This window comes from Aulonocara sp. 'chitande type north' Nkhata Bay, linkage group LG18 (assembly GCF_057382095.1).
Source record: "Aulonocara sp. 'chitande type north' Nkhata Bay isolate Kocher_YH1m ecotype deep benthic linkage group LG18, A_spYH_male_GT1.1, whole genome shotgun sequence".
NCBI classification, from domain to species: Eukaryota; Metazoa; Chordata; class Actinopteri; order Cichliformes; family Cichlidae; genus Aulonocara; species Aulonocara sp. 'chitande type north' Nkhata Bay.
Window position 1 is genome coordinate 19,590,871 of NC_141361.1, and position 22,020 is coordinate 19,612,890.

At 40.8% G+C, this 22,020-nt stretch overlaps 1 protein-coding gene across 4 annotated transcripts in view; it reads left to right on the plus strand.

The window, feature by feature from the left end:
* Positions 1–22,020, plus strand: part of LOC147308396 (A-type potassium channel modulatory protein DPP6-like) — a 97,238-nt gene that overhangs the window by 42,257 nt on the left and 32,961 nt on the right. For 3 of the 4 annotated variants that reach the window (XM_086271988.1, XM_086271989.1, XM_086271986.1), the window contains one exon: positions 18,104–18,218. In XM_086271988.1, coding sequence (XP_086128114.1) covers positions 18,104–18,218 — 115 coding nt within the window. Of the gene's footprint in view, positions 1–6,348; positions 6,561–18,103; positions 18,219–22,020 lie in introns of those variants that run through there. The other variant, XM_086271987.1, reaches the window with a different exon arrangement.

A 22,020-nucleotide genomic window follows, 5' to 3' on the forward strand; every position in this document is an offset into this window, starting at 1 on the left:
AAAACGAAGACAAGACATTCAACTATTCAACTTGTATTTATCTTTTCAATATCTATTATACTTTTTCTTCAGTTCCAGTTTAAGTTTCATGATGTTTTTTCACCCGTTTCAGAGTTTATAATGGGTGTGTATGGGACGGAATGTTGGGGCTAGAGTGAGGCAGCTCAACTGCTAGAGTGAGAGGAGCAAAAAAATTAATCTTAAAATCTTTTTTAAAACTGCTGCTGTGTCCGCAGCGTTTGCTCTACAGGTATGATTTTACCCTCAAAATGTAGCCATCGCTGTCCTCTTTCATCCAATGTGTTTACTATTGTACTAGGTGTTATGGTTCTTTCATAAATGTCACCAATGCACAGCCTCCTCCCTCCAACTCTTCCATAGACTCTAATGTTAAAATCGCTCAGAAGGTTGGTTTGAAAATCAGAAGAGCATGGTGTCTTTCCACTGTCACCATGTCCATATAATAAACTCCACAGGCATGAAAACTGAGAATTCAGTAGACTAGAAGCTGCTGTCGCTCACGGTGAAAGAATTTTGTCAATACGACTTTTACTTTTCATTTGGGAACGATTTGTTTCGGCCTGACTTTTCTGTTCATTTTAAGCAGCAAAAGTGAGGCGCATGTCTGTGTACGTGTGTATGGAGCCATTGGGTGCGGTCACTATAGCAACCAGGCTCACACCTGCCTGCTTAACGAGCTCTGCCTGCCACTGTACCAAGATTCATCTTAAGCACTTCTCTTTCAACTGTTGCTGTGTCCACAGTGTTACAGCCATCATTTTACCCTCAAATTGTCGCCATTATTGTTCTCTTTCCAACACAGTGTCTTTCAAAGCTCAGGCATTTAAACTTTTTAAACCGTGTGGATCAAAGTGGAGGGATCACATTTTCTTCATTCAGTGATTCAAAGAATATGACCTTTTAATATTCATTCAGATGTTTTCTGACTCTAAATGTTCTTTTCTCATTTCTTAGGGTTTTCTAATTTACATTTAAAGCATTTTCAGCTTTTTTCCAACTTCTTCTTCTGTGTAACCTTCAGCTTTTAGCAGTTCAGCACCTTTGTTTTCAGGTTAAATTTGATTTTTTGATTTTTTTTTTAATTTCATTCAATATTTTTAACTCAAAATTCAGCAATTAATTCATTTCAGTGCATACATTCAGATTCAAGCATTCACACTGCAGTTTCTTCAGAAAATGCACTTTCTAGTTCTTTTATTATTCTTTGCAAAAAGCCCTGCAGCCTGCTGTTGCGCTCTGTATTGTAGTTTTACAGCCTGTTTGTGTACATCAGTTTATTTCAAATTTCCACAACATTTAAAAAAAAAGATTTTAATTCATTTTGCAACAGCAGTCTGCATGAAATAATAACCAGAAACAGCTTATCTACCTCCCGTGGTCACAGGATATAATCAGAACATTACATGTAAAAGTGTGCAGACAAGTGTAATATCTTGTAATAGAAGATAGCATAAAGACAAAGCATGATGTGATGGAGCCTTCCATTCAACCAGGTCAGCTTAACATAGACAAAGAGCAGAATCCTAAAAATCTTCCATCATCGTATACAGAAAATACGCTCACGCTGCAACTGGCTGAGATTCAAATGACGGTTTTTTTTTTTATCTCAGCTGTAAAGTTTCAGGAGTTCATCTTGCACAGTTTCCATGTTATAATGTTGACAACATCTGAATACAGACAGATAGGCTGAGATACACCTGCCATAACTCAATTTGTGGAGGTTCCCGGTACTCTGAGAATCTCCAGGAGCACATTTTGTAGTGATGACAGGTGCAAGCTCTCTGGATGAAAACAATATCGGTTACAATATCAAGCTGGTAAAACATGAGTATGAAACATTAATAACACTACAGCAGCTAGAAAAAGTACATCAGCCTCTGAGTTTGCTCCTCTCTGAAACACTTTACACTAAATGTTTAGATTTGCAGAGGCTGTGTTTTGTTGCAAAGCTGTTGTGTTGTTTTGCGTTAGATTACGCAGATGTTCGTGTTATTGTGTGTGTCCCCTGTTCATCAACATAGTGCTGCTGTGCTTTCTTTGCACTAGAACAAAAACCCCTTGGGGATGCATTTATGCAAACACATGGTAGATAATGGTTTTCTGCCTTTTTTCTATGGCTGTGGCCTTTTCAGGCTTTCTGCTGTGCTGCTTGGCCTGCGGAGAGAGTTCAGCTGATAATGATCGTTTATCCAACAAAACTGCCCTGGCCTTTGCTAGGCGGACTCATCTCTTGCTCTTCTTCCTGTTCTCTTCGGTCTTAAGTGACAGGCTGATGGCTGTGCTCATTGGCAGAGGTGGACAAGCACTTTATTAACTCTCCAAAATCCCATGCAACATACTTTCTTCCTCTCTAAACTACAGTTTTTAATATAATAAGCACAATTTCTGTGAAAAAATCCTCAATATTGATTAGTCTTTAAGGTGTTGGACAAGTAGTGATCACTGGGGGGCACTAGCATGCAGTTGAAGGCTTTCACAGCGTTTATTGACTGTTAAATGAATGGCACTTTGTGGGTCTTGTAGAAAGAAAAGGAAAGCTCTGCCAGTAATATAAGCAAAGATGCATTTACTGCTTGGAGCTTTTTGAAGGGCTATTGTAGACAAAGTGCAGCCTATATGAGTAACTGCTAAATGAGTAAAATATGAATGGATTTAATGTCAGTTAACTAATAGAAACTGACTAATAGGTGAGCCTTGTTTTTAAAAAAGCTCTGACCCTAAATGGCTCCACGTTGTTTGGTTTCTCCAATTAAACCTGATCCTGTGTTGTTTCATCGAATGTGTTGTGATCAATCGCCATAGCCTTCACCGCGTTTGAGTCTCATTTCTTGTTTGTTAGAGCTCTGCTGGTCGGATGAGCACTCTGCGTTTAACGCTGTTTATCTTGTAAATTGTTTCCTGTTGCTTCTCGCGTCTGCTAAAAACTTTTAAAAATTTAGTGCAGCTAATTGTTAGGAAATTGCTTCCCCTTCCTCTTCCACCTGATCTTTTCACTGAGCAGCTGTGGAAAGCCTGTGAGTGAAAACAGATAATAAAGGCAGGACAGAGACGGTCACACACTGAGGATTAAATCGTAAACAGGCTTTCCGCTCTTGTGTCAGTGGAGCTGTCCACGGCCGTGGTGCTGAAACCATTCTTGGCAGTGAGCTGGTTGTGCGGCTCCCTCGGGCCGTGTGAGGCGCTGTGCGATGACAGCAGGACCAAAATGCTGTGTTTGGTACTATCTGTGTTTAGTCCCATCATCCAGCCAGAAAGATCTGAGCTTCATTTTGCAGCACTGTGAAAATTTATCATTGTGTCCATCCACTTTGTCTCTACACTTGCTTCAGCGTGTTTAATTTCTTCCATTTTTCCATCTTCACTTTGGGCAGGTAGCATTTTACATTCTCTATAGCTGGTCCATTTATCTGCTTTAAATTTTTCTGTTGCTGCAGACTGGATGGTTTTTACTGACACAGTGATGCACAGATCTGAGCTTACTCAAAAAAAACAACCCTCACTGTGTAGAAGATTTAAGTAAACATGACCAAGGAATTAATTTTGTTGATAAATACAATAGTTATCGGTGATCCCAGCTTATAGTCGAAACTCTTGAAATACACAGAGGAGTAAACTGTGACCAGCAGACAGATCTAAGATATCACAACAACATTCCCTTTAAGATGCTTTAAGGTAAGATAAAGACCTAATAACAGAGAAAAAACCCCAATAATCAAACAACCCCCTTTGAGCAAACACTTGGCGACAGTGGGAAGGAAAAACTCCCTTTAAACAGGAAGAAATCTCTCAAGAACCAGTCTCAGGTAGGGGCAGCCATCTGCCAAGGCAGGATAAAAGACACGCTGTGGAAGAGCACATGACATTAATAATAACTAATGATTAAATGCAGAGTGGCGTGTAAATGCATAGTGAGTGAAGAAGAAGAAGAACGCCCAGTGCGCTCAGTGCCATCATTTGGCATGCAGAAATAATTATTTGTGAAGTATTAAACCTCATAGTTATTTCTGTTGTGGTACCTCATACACAGCATGATTTTTAACAGTGAATATGATGATTCTCAGGGCCCAGATATTTGGATTAAGTGAATCCTTGAAGATTTTAGTCCAAAGATCTGAAGAAATTCTCCAGCTGAGCACGAGACTCCTTCAAGTGTAATCAGTACTGTTGCATTTTTTCCTGATCTCACAGCCAACACACAAATTCCCAAATTCCCCAAATTTCCAAGTAAGCAAAACAAATCTAAGTGTAGAATATCCCTGAATGCATGGTGTATTTCTTAATGGTTACCTTAGCAAAAGCAGTCGACAATAAGTATTAATATTATGATTTTATATGCTTTTGAAACTTTGCATGTTTACCTTGATCTTTAGAGTTTGCTCTGCTCATTCTTGTTAATGTATTGATGCACAGATTGCAGAAAGATAACATGCCATTTCCTCGCTTGTAAACAAGCAATAATTAGCCCTTAGGGCTGCAACAAGTCCGCTGATGAAAACATTATATCAACTAGAGAATCTTTCCCTCATTCTCGTACGCAGGCTGTGTCAGTGACTCGTATCGCTGACTTTTTTGGTGTGTGTTTCTCTTTTACTGGGATTGTTCAGTTCCTTTCCCCCCAGCAGATGATCGGTTCAAAAGGCCAAGAGGCCTGCACAGACTGTGCATGACTTCAGAAGAAACTGTCTCTCCAGCACGAGAGCGCCCTGCGTGCGTGCGTGTGCGCGGCTGTGTGTGTTTTCATGTGTGCGGCACAAATAGGCAGACAAGCTGTGCTAACAAGAATGTGGATTGTGTGTGCTCGCAGAGATGTGGCGCACGGTGAGAAAGTTACAGTATAAACAATGTTTTGTCAGGAACCGAGACTATTTCTGCTCGATGTGGGAGGACGATATAACACTGCTTCTCAAGAGCGAGGCCAGCAGCAAGCCTTTGTTTTATTGGCAGACAGTACAGCAGCGGTGGCAGTACACTGGAGCGAATATGATTTTTATGGCTATAGACGCTCTATGCAAATCCATTCCCTAAACTGCAATGTAGATAGCATTAACAGCCATGAGTGTATTCAAGCTTTAGTAAGATAGGAACACCAATCCTATCTGAAAAGAGTCCACGCTTATAACTGAAAGTATTTTGTTCTTCTCACATTGATTCTTGTTTCCATTTCCTGTATAATGGACTTGCCAGTAATAATGAGTGCCCGCAGTGATGTGATACAAGCTGACAGGTCTCCATATTATCAGTTGCTGCAAGCTCAGAGCTGAGCACAGAGGAGTCTGGTAAGACTAAATATAGGCCCAGGTGGAAGGACAAAACCTTGAGCTCCCCTCTACATTCTGCAAGGAAAGAAAAGGAGCAGTGCAGTGTTTTTGTGTGTTTTTATTGTCTAATACATTTCCTTATACGAATAAATAGTCTGCAGTCAACCGGATTCACAAAGGGGTTAAAATACAGAAATGACCTGTTTTGCAGGGGGAGGGGGGGTTATGTTGTTGATGTCCACATTTTAATAAATCCAGCCCTTTTTGGCCACTTAAAATACACACACACACACACACACACACACACACACACACACACACACACACACACACACACACACACACACATATATATTTATTTATTTTTTGTTTACTGCAATTTCTGCTGCCTTCTTGGCCCGATCTCTCTTGCAAAATGTCATCGAGAGTTTTACATGCATAAATAAAAGATATTAAAAAACTGATTGCAGCTTCTACCTCTGACAGAAATGTTCTTTCTGCCTTAAAATGACTTGATGTCATTCACGAGAGATATATTTTGACACGTTTCACAGATTTTAATCCAATTAATCATTTACATCCCGTTAAATACCGACAATTATATGTTGGCAAATACCGGAAATCACTTTTTGGCACAGCAGCTGGCGGCATAGCTCGGTTGTTTCCGTTTCCACTGCAGAGAGGTCCAGCCTGGTGGTGCTAAGTTCTGCAAAGAAGTCAATTTGACCTTTTTTGGTTTTTATTTTGGTTAACCTGACATTTCCTCTAAATTGACAATTTCTTCAAATAAGAGACCCGCAAGTATCGCCGAGTCTAATTAACTGAAAAGAATCATGTAGGTTTTTTCTTTTTCTTTTTTTCTTTTTTACATTTTTTAAGCACATCCAGCTGTCGTGGATGACACCACTCCCGCTCCGAGGTAAACCGAACCTCCCACATGGCAGCGGTCCACAGATTTCTGCACGTCAGCTGCTGAACTTTGCGCCGTCTGCACCCACGGTATCTCTGCGTTATTCTAGCAAATCACTCGTGGATAGCCTCGAACACTTTACGCGCATTCTCCCTCTCTCCCTCTCCCTCTCTCTCTCTCTCTCTCTCTCTCTCTCTCTCTCTCGGTGTGCTCCCCCTCTTTTCTCCGCTTCATTTTTTCTGCACCTGTCAGCAGCGGACGTGTGCGCGGCTCTTCTCTCCCCTTTTTCTTCTTGATTTGGCGTCATGACTTCGGCAAAAGACGCCGCTAACGGGCAGGGGAAAGTGGCTCAGCATCAGCAGCAGGATCAGGTAGGTCTTCAGGGGAGCTGACTCCTAATTGTTCCGCTCCTTATCTTTCGGAAGCAGCGGAGGCGCAAACAGTTATTTTTTTTCTTCACGAAAATCAAAGAAACATATTCGAAACAGCCTGGCTTTCTATTAGATTGCATGTTATCTGTCTGCGTGTATGTGTGTTTCTGTGTGTTTGACTCACGAATCAACAGCTGGAAAAGCTTTTGAGTGCTGCAGTTTGAATGTATGCTGCCTCCTTCTAAACTTCTGCCTAAATATTGAATGAGCTCCTATTGAAACCTCAGCCCACAGGTGTAGCTTCTATAATGGAACCTGTTGGTGTCCTGTTTTCATTAACAGTTTGACAGCTTCTGGTGACAGCACAGAGTTTTTAGGAATGTTTGGTTGTGTTTGTGTGTGTGTCTGTAGAGGGGGGTGTTCAGTTGACAAAATCATGCATTTTGCATGTGAGCAACTGTGTGTGCCGGAGAAAAAAATGGAAAGAAACAGAATGCCAGAGAGTGGGCGTTAATTGCTCTGTGTTCTGTTAACTAATTCAGATTAAATTGTGCTCAGTATGAGGCTATAGGGAACACTGTGAGGTGATGTAATGGCACAAACACACACACACACTACTTGTGAGTTTACATAACTGAGCTTCTGGCATTGATGGCATAATTTAGGTTGAAAAGTGCTTCACCAAAATCAGCTCGTTTGGCCTATGGAGCAGAAACATGTCGACAATAAAACTAGTTGCATAACAGCTGTTCATTGTTGTTTTTTTTGGCTCAAATGCAGCACTGAATACACAATAATAAAGGTATTCAGTGCTGCATAATAAAGGTTAATTTCACTGAGGTGATGAGGGTTATTCACTGTGACTGCTGACTGGTCAGCGCGTAATGAAGTGTAGCATCTGTAAAAGTGGAACTCATCTGACTGCTTCCTGTGCCTCAACTTGCATGAAGTTTCTTTTCTCGTCTCTCCAGTGCAGTCACAGCACCTTTGAATATTTTAGGTGTAAAGTGTTTATTTTTGCGTCGCATTCATACATTTATAAAAGTGAGAGTGCGGAGTCGACAGCGGTACAGCAGATCTTTAACCGTGAAATCAGATCAATTATTTTTTTAAAGAAGAAAGAGACAGAGAGAGCGTGTGAGCTCTTTTGAAGGTTGAGAGGAAGTCGGGCCTCAGACGTGAAAAAAGGAGAGCTCGGAAAGCGAAAGGCACATGGGCTCATCTGCACATCACTGCAACTCACATAATACACAGCTATCACACGCATAAGCGCAAACGTTTCACTTTTGTTGAAGAAAGGAGCGGTATGTCTTTATTCCCATCCAGCGATTTCTATATGCGACCGGCCTCGACTTGCTTTGTTTCTCTGTGCAAAACACTTTGCACGAGACAACAGCAGGCAGCATACTTCCTGCTTGGATGGGAAGCTTGGAAAATATAACGCTGACTGTGTAGCTCCAACAGTGACCTTGCTCGTTGGAAATATCAGCTTCAAATGCGAATGCCCGCCTTTGTGTCTGCTCTTTAATGGTGCGGAGACAGAGGCAGAGAGATAAAGATGTCATAGCAGAGGAAGTAGCGTGCAGGGAGCAAACACATCTGAGATTTGAACACTGTCTGTAATGCAGGCTGTGCACTGCATCCATACAGACTTAATACAACTTGTATAGGGGAATAGAGGGAAACTTTTTCTCTCTCTTTAAAAAAACCAAAAAAACAAAAGCTGCCTTCATTAGGAAAGTTGTTACACGCCCAGGAAATGTACCTACATGCTCTTTATCTGACACGCCGTGATTATTGCTCTCTTTTGTTGAGCACCACTGCAACACTCTCGCATCATTGATTATCATGATGGTTTGAAGGCGCCGCACAAATTTGCCACTGCACAATATTTTTTTTGTTTCATGCCTCCTCCATTACTGTACTTGCTGTTGTTCAATGCTATTGGTTATTGTCTTGTTCAAGGTAGCAGGGCTGTAATTTAAACCACAAGTACCCATTCAGACAGGGGGGGGGGGGGGGGGGGGGATCAAAGGTGAAGTGCAGGGGAAAAAAGAGAACCTGTTACCAGGTGAATTAAATGGGTACACAAGCGTCATCAAATGAAATTTCAATGCTGCAGATTTTATTTTTTCCTGATTCCTTATCATATTAGGTCCTTATTTTTCTGCAGGTAATTATTCTGAAAGAAGACGAGCTGTCCCCTTTTTCCTCTTAACTGAAAATGGATTTAATTTTCAGGAGCATATTTAGAGAGAAAGCATTCAATTTGAAAAAGGGGGATTTTAAAAACAGCAAGGGGCACTTCCAGCTGATCTGTTCTCCAGTGATTCCACTTCAGTCATGCTGTTGTGTGCAACAGTTCTTCTGATGATTGAAAGATAGCCGAGCCAGTTTTGTTCAGAGGCAGGCAGCGATTTGAGTCCTCTCAAAAAACCCATCTTAACCTCCATCTTCCCCTCGTCCCTAGTGGATAGAGTCGGGGAGTTTTAATGCTTTATCATTTTTACTTTTCTCATCTCCTCCCCAGTTTCTGTTATCCATTCCAACAAAAACAAATGAAGAGGCACACGCAGACGAGAATATACTTTTTTATATCTCTGCTTTTGTTTTTTTTCTGTGCGCCTGAAAACAACGCCCATTTCCCACTTTGTCCCAAGGCGTCTTCTTATCGTTGAGGCGTACAGAAATTATTTATTCTTTGCAGACTGGATTTCCTCCCCATCTGTCTTGTGAATTTTTTTTCCAGACTATTAACATGAGGATGGGTCACCCAGGAAATCAGTGCACCTTCAATCATAGCAACACTGTAAGCCTCTTTACCTTGATGTAGTTTTTAGTTCTGGGGAAACATTAAAGTTTCCCGCTCACTCCCAACTGGTCACAGCAGATGGCCACCTGTCCCTGAGCCTGGTTCTGCTGGATATTTCTTCCTGTTAAAAAGGAGGGTTTTTTCTCCCCACTGTCGCCAAGTGTTTGTTCATAAGGGGTCCGATGATTGTTGGTGTTTTCTCTGTAATGTTACAATAAAAGTGCTTTGAGGCGACTGTTGTTGTGATTTAGTGCTATAATAAAATTGAATTAAATCATTGCCTGCAATCATTTTTCAAAATTTGGCTCATTTCTGGGATCTCTAGTGTGCATGTAGTGAGGAAGAAGCTGGCAGTGTAGCAACAAGGTCTTTATAAAGGCCACAGAAGGCTTCAGTGACTTCAAGTAAATCAAAAGCAGCAAAATGAGGAGAAGCGAGACTACAAAGCAGCGACATGCTAAAGCAGCTTAGGCCTGAGTAGCACTGGTTTAGGCACCTGTCGATGACCGGATGGCAAATGGTTGGTGGTAAACTAAACACTGAGTGTGACGCAAATCAGAAACGGAGACGGCTTTCAAAATTCAAAATTAAGCCATTTGAACTGTTTTGGTTGCAGAGCTAAAGCACAACTTTTACTTTGAAGGGGAACTGTCTGTGTTTCCAGTTTGTTTTGCACTTTTCAGTTTCTCTGCCGCTTGCTGAGTAGTTTGCGAGTGTTTGTAGGTAAATCGTGTCTTCCGTGCAGACTATTGGTGACCGCAGCAATCTGCTACCAGTTTCACGACTGCGTCCAACTTCAAACAACTTCCAGTTAGAAAGGAGCAACTTTTCCTTTGTGACTGGTGTTTACCAAATGATCTTTGGCTGGTCTCTAGGCCAGTGTGCCTGGGGTCTTAAATAACACACACTAGGATGTGTAGAAGGCCTGATGTGGGGTCTGCCAGGACTGTAGGATGAACTTGACTTTGTGGCCTCCCTTCACATTTACCTGTCACATTCATAGATGGTGAAGTTTCTCAGTCTCATTTCTATTTTCACAAGAAAGAAAATCCACCTGGAGAGAGAACTAGTGCACAAATGAGCAAAAATAATGAGGTAAACTTGTTCTTATGCCAAAATACAAGAAACAGAAATGCTGGAACCTTATTTTTAAATTGTTTGGCACACTTTGCACTGTTTACGTAATTTTTGCTGAATCTCTGCAACAGTTTTGATTGTCAAGTAGAGAAGACTTCTCTGTAATGTTGCTGTTTAGTGCCTACTGTAAGCTGTAGATGAGTCGATGGATACGTAATTTGCTTTTTGGGGGGTTTAACTTGGAGTATAGTTGCACAGCATTTCATCTCAGAACATGTGTGTTTTTAAGCCATGTTTCTGACTTTATGTGCAAGATAAAGAGTCTTAAAGATAAGAATCGTTTATCTGGACTGCCACTCATAATAAGATAAGTGCGGCTCTTACGTTACTTCTAAATGAGTGGCTGGCTGGGTGTAATATAATTTAAGACGGTCAACATACACAGTGCTGTTGCCTGCAAAGACTGAAGTGTCTAGACCACGGAAGAATAAAAGTACCTCATCAGTTACTGAATAATTTATCCCCAGGTGAACACAGATAATGGCATAAAAGCCAGCAGCATAAATCATTTAATATAGTTTTGACTTGTTGTGAAAGAACCACTCAGTGCACTTGTCTTCTTCTCACTTACCACTCCAGTATATCATTGGTGTCGCTAATACTACTGCCATGCCATCGCAACTACGACCACTGCCACTCACAGAAAATAAGTAGGTCAAAAGTTTTTGGTCCAGAGCTGTACAGGTCCAAGTTTTTATACTAAGAATGGCTCCAATGATCTTTTCCCTCATCTCTATAAAGGCATTTAACCTTTTTATGTTGTTTTTTTTGCGGTTTTAAATTCTCTCATTTTATGGTTTGTTATACTCTCCCCCCACTTTCGAGTTACGCTGCAGCTGCACCCAGCTGTACACCATCAGTTCATCAGCACCAAATGGTAGAAAGACAAAGTTAGCACTGAGATGGTGAGCATTAATCAGTGAAGCAGCCAGGGACGTTTGCTGAAAACATTCTCTGGGGATTGGAGCGCCTTGCGAGCTGAGGGTCATCTTACAGATGGAGACGTTTGCTAAGTTTTTGCAGCTCTGCTACAGTAGCTTAGTCATATTATTAGATTCTCATCAGTGAAGAAGCACAAACGCTAAAGCTGTCTACAAAGCTGAAAAGAGAATAAGGTGCAGCAGAGCTTGTCAGTTTAACCAGCTGAGTTTCTTTATTCTTCTGTAGTGCCGACAAAAGGCGACCGAAACGATACAAAAGTTTTAACATGTTAAATTGTGGCTGCGAGAGAAACGACCCAAAGACTTTATTGCAAAGAATTTTCCTAACAGAGATGTAATGTAGCCCTACTTATCATTAATTTCACATCTAAGGACCAATTTATTACAATTCAAAAGCTTTTCCAGTTGCTAGTAATTAATTTGACAATAATTTTTTGACTGCACAGGCCTGTTTCACACCAGGACTCTAATCAGCTCTGCTGTCTTTATAAACATCAAATAATAAAGTTAAATTAGGAGAATTTTCCATGTTTTCAGTGTTTTGGATCACAAAGTCATGCACAAACAGAGAGATGTTTTCAGAGTATTGCGGTCCAAGACTCTTGCTTCACTCCTTTTCTATACAGTAACTTTACTCTCAATGTAAGTTCATGCTTCCTTTTTACTTTAATTCACCTACTTTGATTGTCTGTGTTATATAGAATAGCTCCCACAGTTTGATTCTCGTGAGTAGGATTGTCATGATGCCAGAATTTCAAACTGGATTCCGATAACCATACTGGTTGGTGCAAATGTATTTGGCTACAGCCCTGTTTATTTCCTTTGCTTCTGGTGACTTGGCAGCATATTATTGTTGCTGATCAAATAGAGTTGTTAATTTTGGCTGCTGCTGTCTGTCTACTTGTGGGTAGACTTTTGTCAGCTTCAATCTGGGGCTTTAGGAGAACAGTTTAGACACAAATAATTGTGGTGTGCTGTTAAGTTAACGCGGTTTATTGACGTTACAGACCAATTAATACTTCAGTACTGCTGTTGAAACAGGAGCTTTATTGATGAGGACAGGGATTTGGGCTTTTTAAGATGCTTCAGCACGTTTTTCGTGCTATTGTTCGGCTGGCAGCGAGGGGAAGAGCAGTGTGTGAAGTTTTGTGTCAGCTGGAAGAGGCAAAGATGCCACTGTTGGTATTAAAACTGTTGCAAATGAGTATCTAGTCTGATTATATGATTGTAATTTTTTTGCAACTTCCTACTTTACCTCAAAACTGCTATCATGTTTTCAGAGGTATAAAAAGTACTCTGGTTATCTTTGGCCATGACTGAGCGCGCTTCTTCTTAATGTTTTGATTACGTGTGCTGACTTATGTGCCCCGGTTCTAAATACTAAAGAAGTGGCCTAACTCCTGTTCTCTTATCACATCCACAGCCAGGTTACTGTATGTCATCTAAACAGCCTGTTGTTTTCCTTTGTTTCAGTTGAGTTGCAGTTCAAAAAGGACAAAGGCTGGACGGGCACATTGAGGCTGGTGCCCTACTATTCATGAGCCAAAAGCCAGCTGGCATGAATTCTTAATCTCACTCGTGAATGGCCATGATTTATTGATGCTGTTCCAGAGGAAAAGTTTCCCCCTATGTCCAAAGGCTACTGCTTCACTCTGAAGTTTTACTGTCCCGAGACAGCGACTACATTACAGTGAAAGGATACATTGAGTTTCAAACATCTACATTCCCTTGTTTCCTTTTTTCCCCTAAATCCTAGGTTAATTTCTCAAGCCCCTTGTTTCCCACATGGCAGTCAGCGGTAATATTAGTCCCTGCTGTACTGTACCAGCGAGCACCATCTTCACTGCAAATCTGACTCAAACAGCTCTCTTGGTTCCCTTGGAAACCAGGTGCTCAAAGATCAGGAAAGATCCATTTCACACTTCAGCAGCGAGCAGAGAGACAAAGAGATGCTTAGACAAAGGGAAAGTGGGAGGGAGAGAGGATTAGAGAGAGAGAGAGAGTGGTAGGGGGGTAAAGGGAGCTTGACCTTAAAAGATGCCTTCTTTTTACAGCCCCTTTGTCTCGAAACAGAATGGAAATAGCAACAAATAGATCGGGAAAAATTCTTGTTGCGTCCTCTCTCTTGGGGTTTTCTGTCTTTTGAGAGATGCCAGTATGGGAATGGGTTTATTTAGATGTGTGTCTGTAGAGAAGAGGGTGGAAATGGCTGCAGTTCTAATTTATTGATGCAGCTTTTATTGTTATCAGCTGTAAGGCATGCATGCGTGCTCTTCACACACAGACTAACAGAAGGAGATGGCCTAATGCAGAGAGCCAGCCTGCATCTGAAATGCTGCTAAAGGTCAAGATTTCCACTTATACACAGATGCACTTTTTCACTTGTTAAGAGCTTTCCAGAAAACTCAACATCTCCCGCAAACTCCTACAGTTTGCTATATTCTGAAACACGTTGAACACCCGGGAAAAGAAACCATGCATCTAAGGTTAGATTCTATATATCTCTGTAGGGTTTGTTTTCTGGAAACTGTGGTGATAATTGTCATGCATTTTTATGTAAGTGAATAGAGTGGAGCTCTCTGTTCTGTGGTTGAGTAGGTGGGTGAAGCGTTGAGCGTTTTAAACAGGGATAAAGCACTCTGCACAGTTAAAGCAATCAGAGCTGAGACACTTTAATAACAGTGGGCTGTATGAGAGAGCAGCTCTATTTTAAAATATATGCTCTTAATGCTCTTAACTAAATAAATGTATACAACATAGAAGCTCATGCTGATGATCCTAACAGAAACGACAATAACTTAGTTATTCTGAAACAAGTCCTTACTGGTTTATACCCTCATTTTATTATATATACATATTCTACTGGTCGTATATCAAATATCTAACCAGTCATTCACATGGCAGCAATTCAATGCATTTAGTCATGTAGATGAGGCCAAAAAGACCTGTTAAGGTTCAAATTGAGCCTGAAAATAAGGAAAAATGTGATTTTGAACGTTTTATGGTTTATTTATTTCAGAAACTGCTGATCTGCTGAGATTTTTCCCACAAAGTCATCTCTAGGGTTTACAGCGACTGGTCTGAAAAAGGGAAAATGTCCAGTGAGCGGTAAATCTCTGTGTGGAAATGCCTAGTCAGAGGTCAGAGGTTAAAGAAAAATGGCCACACTGCTTGAAGCTGATAGGAAAGCTATAGCAACTAAAAAAAGACTCATTACAACCAAGGTATGCAGAAAAGTATCTCAGAATGTACAACATGTTAAACCTTGAGATCGTGCCGCTATAACAAGCCTGCAGTACGAGCAACCTTCATGAAAATAATCACGGCAAAGCATTTAAACAGACATTATTAACACAATTGTACATGTAAAAACATGTTAGTCATATTGCTTAATCGTGTCTGGCGATTAAGGACCCTGGAAAGTACTTCATACCTTCCTTGCCCACAAGCGACTTCTTGGCTTTAAATATATTTTCTCCTCCTGCTGGTAATGCAATTTCTGCATCGGTGTCCATTTCATGCTTTGGCGAGGCAAAGCATGAAATGGACACGATGGACTGGCGTGTCTATTACATGCTTTGCCATGATACTGGGTTGGGCTACAGCAGCAGCAGATCACATCAGATTACAGTACTATCAGCAACTAAGCATCATTTAAAAATCACAGCCTGTCTGAAAATTGTTGCTCGCCACCTTTACAAACCACAGCATTGAATAAATATGTACTTTATGTAATACAGTACATAAGTTTCACAGCTCTGAGGTGGAAATGCATTCATCTAATAAATTCAGACAGATAAAGGCCATCTCATATTGGTAAATGTTCAGTACAGCTTCTTACAGCGTTGAGTAGCTTTGAGGCTCACCCTCAGTAAGTGCACTACTAATGCTCACCTTGTTGCAGTGGCTTTGTTGAATGGGCGTTTTAAACAGCTGTGGCAGCTGTTTTGACGGCTCTGTTGTCCACCGTGTAGCACAATAAACATCGATCTGATCTTAGTCAGGTCGGTGTTATGCATCCAGAAATATTGACATACCACTTTAATGGTGGCAACCGTTTCAACCTGAGCTGTTTTAATTTTTTAAATTTTTAATTTATATATTTTTACGGTGAAGAAGGCAAACGTCCAGCAGTCTTTGATTGTCTATTGATCAGGATTGCGGAAAAGCTCTTTGACTCGTAATTGAATGTTCGACTGTCTGTTTACAGAAACTGCCATCCTGGAAGGAAGCTGCTGCTCCTGTTTGTCAAATCATATGTATTCTGCAATTGCACTAGCCCACAGGACCTGTGGGAGATGCATTTGTGATAGAAATGGCGCTCTGCTGTCATTATAGCTGCATTTGTCATAGGTGGAAGAATTGCTGTAACTAAATGTCACAGTGTTTTGAAATATTGTGATGGGAGATTTTTTTTTTCCTTACTTTGTTATGTTGATTATTTCCAAATGCCACGTGTATTGATTGATGTGTTACGCTGGACTGGATCCTGTTACATTTTTCGCACAGATACACAGACAACTCTATGAAGTGAAAAGTTAGCGGTTGCTGAAAGGAGGTCATTATCAGCAAAGCTGGTCGGAGCATCAGCGCCTTTTATTTCTGGTTCGGTCAGAAGTCTGAAGCGATTGCAGATATCGTGTCTTTCCTATTGGGGCGAGATAACACAGGGAGATTAATATCTTATGAACCCAGCATACGACTCCATACACGCTGTTGTGAAAATCCTTACCTCTGCAGCAATGCATCAGCTTATTGATGTGCCTGCTGTTTTTCTATATGTACTCACTGCCTTCGCTATTGATTTGCTTTGCTGTGAGACAAACTGTGCAGAGACAGTAGGTGCGCAAGCAAAGTAAATACACACAGGTGCCGTACACACAGGATCATTTTAAACATTTACTGTATCGTAACTTGCTAAAGTCTTCAAATATATAAGAAGCGCTGTCTCTGCTCACCAGTTGAGCTGTCTGCTTCTCTCTCCCGTGTACACGCACCCCTCATTAACTCGTGAGTGGTTCACTGAGCCCCTCCGTACCGTATAACCACTCTCCTGACTGCAGGCAGAGAGAGACCAGGGCTAATTGGTAACATGGTTATGAGCAGCTGGACTGATACGGGTGGCTGAAGCTGCTCACTTGTCTCACTGACTGTGACCAGAGGCATTAATGTGCAAATGTGCGTGTCTGTTTGTGCGGCCACATAGCTGGCAAGCATGATGCACGGAAATCATATCTAGCTGCAATTTCTAACCTCGACCCTTCAACACGCTGGGTGCAATAGAGTAGAGCGATACCCTAATGGGTCGCTTCAGAGCCTTCACTTTAAACACTTCAATTACAATTAAATTAATATAACTTTGCACACCAGTATATTAGCAATAACCCATAATTATAGTGTTAAAGCATGTTTTTGACCAGAATTTAGAAATTCTAGCAGTTAATTGGTCATCAGCACGTGTCGGGTCAGACTGCTCAGTGCTCAGAGAAACTGCAAAATAACCAGGAGCTACATCTCAGAATGTGCAGGCCTCAGTTAGCATGTTTAATGTTAAAGTTCATGACAGCACAATTAGAAAAAGACTGAACAAGTATGTCTTGTTTGGAAGGGCTTCCAGGAGAAAGCTGCTTCTCTCTAAAAAGAACCTGGCAGCACAGCTTTAGTTTGCAAAGCTGCATCTGAATATTAATTTTAGTTTTTGAGTTTCAATAAACTGAAAAATAGAGTCTTAAATATACAGCATACTAAAGTGCAAAAAACAAAACCCCAAAGTTGGACACTAATTTCTAAACGATCTATGTGTCAGATGAGGACATTTCTAAATAGTCTAATCGGTCTTGAAAATGGAAATATTTGACATGTGTGCCCGGCAAGCGAAGTTACCCCCCAATCTTAAAGGCAGAGTGAGTGAAAGCCAGCTCCGAGTTCAGGAGGTTAGCACTCATCTGCAGTTATTCCAGAAAACTGTCTGTTCCTGTTGCTTTCTAATGGACGCAGTGTGTCAAGAGGCGGTTGATGGTGCGTGCTTGTGCCGGCAAATCACACAGTAAAGCCACTCGAGGGCTTTTACATTGAAATACTTGAAGATGTGTTTTTGATTGTTGGTCAGTCTTCTCACTGCTGCATGCTGCACTTTTGCACTTAAAGTGTTTTGTGTGTCCTGTGGATTTTTGCAGTACGTGCGTTTCAAACAGTGTTGATTAGCCATCTACCATCTGCTGGGCTCCGTGAGGAGAGCAGCTCATTATTCTGCCTGTTGTGTCTGTGTTGAAGCCGTAGCGCCGCTCCAGCTATCAGGCGAAGCTGCGGGGACTCTTCGTATATGAGCAGCGGGGAGCAACTGGATGATGCGCTGTTACTGCGCACAAGTGGCTGAGTTGTCAGCATCTGTCTGACAGAATGAGCTGTCCTCCGGCCAATCTCTACCTCCAACTGTGACAGTACAAAATAGTTCTTTTTTTATTTATGGTGAACTCTAAACCATTGTACAAAAAATACAATCTCCTGAATGTCATTGTACAACATCTTCTACAGTGAAGTAGAATTGTAGCACTGGAAGTACTTTATTTGCTGCCTATGGGTGCTTGATAGGTGGTATTTTTTCGCTTCTGTTTGTTTTTGCCTCATTGTAATTTAATATTTATGTTTTTCAGGACCTTGTTGGCAGCGCCCCACCTCAGAGGAACTGGAAGGGAATAGCCATAGCCCTGCTGGTCATCCTGATCATCTGTTCTCTGATTGTCACCTCTGTTATCCTGCTCAGCCCTGGTGTGTATAGCCCTCTAGGAAATGCACACAAATACACAAACCTGCATGCAAATATGTTAACACTCAGTGGGTGTGTATTTCCAAGGATGCCAAGGATGCTTAATCCTCTTAGGTTATTATATTTATTCAAACAAAATGAGTAATTTGCATCACGTTACATATCCAGTTTCCTAGGAATTATGTGCATTCATAACTGACTATGGCAAGGATTTAAACTCATGCAAAAATTACAGTCTTCTCTTTAATATTTCCAGATACTGTACTTTTACTGTACTTAAGTGGTATTTTCAAGTATTTGTACTTGAGTTTTATTTATTTGACATATTTTTTACTTTTATTCCCTACATTTTTACACAAATATCTGCACTTTTTAATCCTTACATTTTCAGAACAGGACAGGAAGATGAGAGGATAGATTTAAAGATAAGGAGTTCTCAGTGGTATATGCAGTGTTGGGGAGTAACGGAATACATGTACCGCCGTTACGTATTTAAAATACAAAATATGAGTAACTGTATTCCGTTACAGTTACCGTTTAAAAAGGTGGTATTCAGAATACAGTTACTTTGTTGAAATAAATGGATTACACTGCGGTACTTTCCTGTTTAATATTGTCGCGGGTCAGGACTGTTTGGGTTTTGTTTGACAGCTACGTGCTGTTGTTCCAGGCGGCAGCGTTACGGTTGCCATGGTTACAGGGCGACGCTCTCTCTCTCTCTTTTGACTGTGTTTCCTGAGAGCCTTTTCGTTGTTGTTGTTGTTGTGCTAAGCTAACAGGCTGAATGCTACAAGCATAGCTCTAACGAATGTAGCATCATGGGCAGTGTAGTCCGTGTTGCAGGGAGAATGGACTGCCATACACGTTATGGGTCTGTGAGCGCGAGGAGGGAGAAAAAGGGGAGTGGAAAGGTACGAGTTGTCATTGAGGAAAAACGGGAGCTGGAAGCATGTAAATATAATAATAACCACTGCAGCCAAGAAGAGTGCCTGACGAGCCCAGTTGTAAGTAAGCTATTAAGACTCGACTGTACACCGTGTTCGTGTTTTCCTCCGAAAACAATAAGTTCCGTTGGAGCAGTCTTTCAACGCCTCTCTGTCTCTCGCAAGAAAAGTTGACCCACACAACAAAGTAAAGCTATTTTTCGGCTACGAGCCGACAGGGACCCCGCCGTATTAGTCAGAGGTCCCTTTACTACAGTTCGGAGACGCGGACCTTCAGTAATAGTAATAAATCACACAGCAATAGTACATTCACGTTGTTGTAAAAAGCATGATAATATATTAAGTAATCCAAAGTATTCAGAATACGTTACTGTCATTGAGTAACGTAACGGAATACGTTACAGAATACATTTTGGGGCATGTATTCTGTATTCTGTAATGGAATACATTTTAAAACTAACCTTCCCAACACTGGGTATATGATAAACTGGAAATATAAAGCTTACATGTAGTGTCCTCATTTTTTAATCTTATATCGGATCTGTATATGAAATAAAGTTATTTTTTCATATTGTGAAACGTCCAGCAAACCAATCTAATTTTTATACTAACTTTGTGTTGTTCAAGTGCTCTGCAGCTTGGTGCAGGATAAACAGGTTAGCTTGTTGTACTGTGGTGAATTCAGTAACTGAATTCAGTATTTAGACCAGCTGCATACGGTCTAGGATAAAGACAGAATAAATACTATACTGTCAGTGTAGTTGATGGAAATCTGCCAAGAAAGTATACAAAAATCAAAACATCTGCTTGCCTGTTGCTGAGTTCAGTTGTGTAAATCCACCAAGAGCAGCAGTCTGGAGCTCACAACAAAAATTAATATGTTTCTTTTCTCCAACACTGAGCCAATACAACAACTTAGTGTTCCTAAGATAATTTGTTGTGTTGCCGAATCCCACTTCAACCCTTGTATTTTTTGTTTTAGTTGTGGAAGTGTAATCAGAAATAAAGTTTGTATTCCCGTGTACTAAAATTAATCTGTTATTGCATTAAAATATCATTAAGTTCATTTAGATTTGCACAACAAGAGCTCTAGAAAAGCTGCTTTTTACTGTTGGACTTTGAGTTCATTTCAGAGCATGTAAAGTAAATAAGATACATCAGAACTCTTACTGGAGTAGTTTTGAACACAGTTTTGAAGTATCTGTAGTTTTGCCACCTCTGAATTACTCTGACATGTTGATATTCAGCATTCAGACAGATGAGCTATAAATCAGGAGCTCTCTGGCTGAGGTACCAGTGCACACAATATTCCCATTTCTAAACCTATTTACTTATATGTATTTTAGTGCTGTCAGTGTTAATCTCGTTAAAATGACGTTAACGGCATAACAGTATTAACGTGGCAAATCTCCGTTAGTGAGTTAACACGTGAGGCTGCACGGCGTCAACACCGTTAGCTCATTAACGCGTTAGCACGGTTAGCTTGTTAACACGCTAGCGCCGTGCAGCCCCATGCACAGGGTGATCCGCGTTAACTCGCTAACGGAGATTTGTGCATTAACGTCATGTTAACAAGATTAACGCTGACAGCACTAATTAATTTATATTTCTATATTTTTATTTATGTATTTATAACAGTAGCTCTTTTTTCCTTTTTCAAATGTATCTATTAGTATACTGTAGGTGGGGGGAGGGATTGAAACTGTGGTCTCAGTGAAGCATGGAGCTATGGAACTTTTTTTTTAAATAACTAACTAACACTGTCTAGTGTCTGTGTGTTTGAGAAGGGTGCCAGCTCTTTTCACTGCAAAATAAATCTACCTAAGGGTACTGATTAAAGAACCTTGAACTTGAACTTGAATAGCAAAACGCATTAGACAAGTGAGACGAAGCTCTGAGAGGGCAAGGCTCTGACAAAGCTACACAGTCACCTCAGCTGATTCTATAAAATAATAAATGCTAAAATAATTGCAATACAGTGTGCCAGAAGTTGCAGAAGTTATTGAAAATACCTCCAAAAGCCTTGGATTCTCATGAGCAGCTAATCATTGTTGGCTGTGTCGTAATGTCGCACCAAAACCCATTAGAATGTGTGAAGCTTTTAAATTTTCCTGGCAAGAAATCAAGGTGAGGAGAGAGAAAAGTACTCTAGCTGTTTTTCAGTGCACACAAATTCTACACACATAGTGTGCAGAAGGAAGCATTTATCTGGCCGTAAAGAGAGGCTCGTGCTCATGACAGGATGTAAGCATTAATGGCGTCCGTCTTAGCCGGGCTGTAATGTTTGAACACTGGAAAGACAAAAAAGTCCAAACGGTAAATAAGTATTCCTGAACTGTGGACAGTTCTCTGAAACAGTTCGGGCTAAAACGCTTTGGTGAATTAAAAGATGAGTTGAGTGTCCTGATTGGTCCAGAGTGCGGACGCATCTTCATGATTGTTAAGCGTAATTCTTTGTTTTCAACTACAGACTTTCTTATGGATGTGGAGCTGTAATGAAGCTACTGACAAGTGGATGACCTTTTGAACAAAAGTGATGGATCCTCTGTTGCATCATTAAGACTAAAAAACAGGAAACATGGGAAGCCTCTGGTCCAGCTGAATCTTCTGGCTTAATCAAAACATTCATATGATTCACAACATTTTTTATGGCTGTTATAAACAGAAGCTTTGCAGAAAGAACTAAAATCAAGTCCTTTTTGCAGTTTGTGAACCACAAGCCATGTGCTGCCTACTTTACTTAGTACAGCCAATATCTCCAAAACAATCTACATGAACTCGTAGCACTGAAAGAGGCGTTTGCTGAATCTCCCCATTGCAGAGACGCCTCACATGAAATCGCAGTTGTCTTGATTTGACA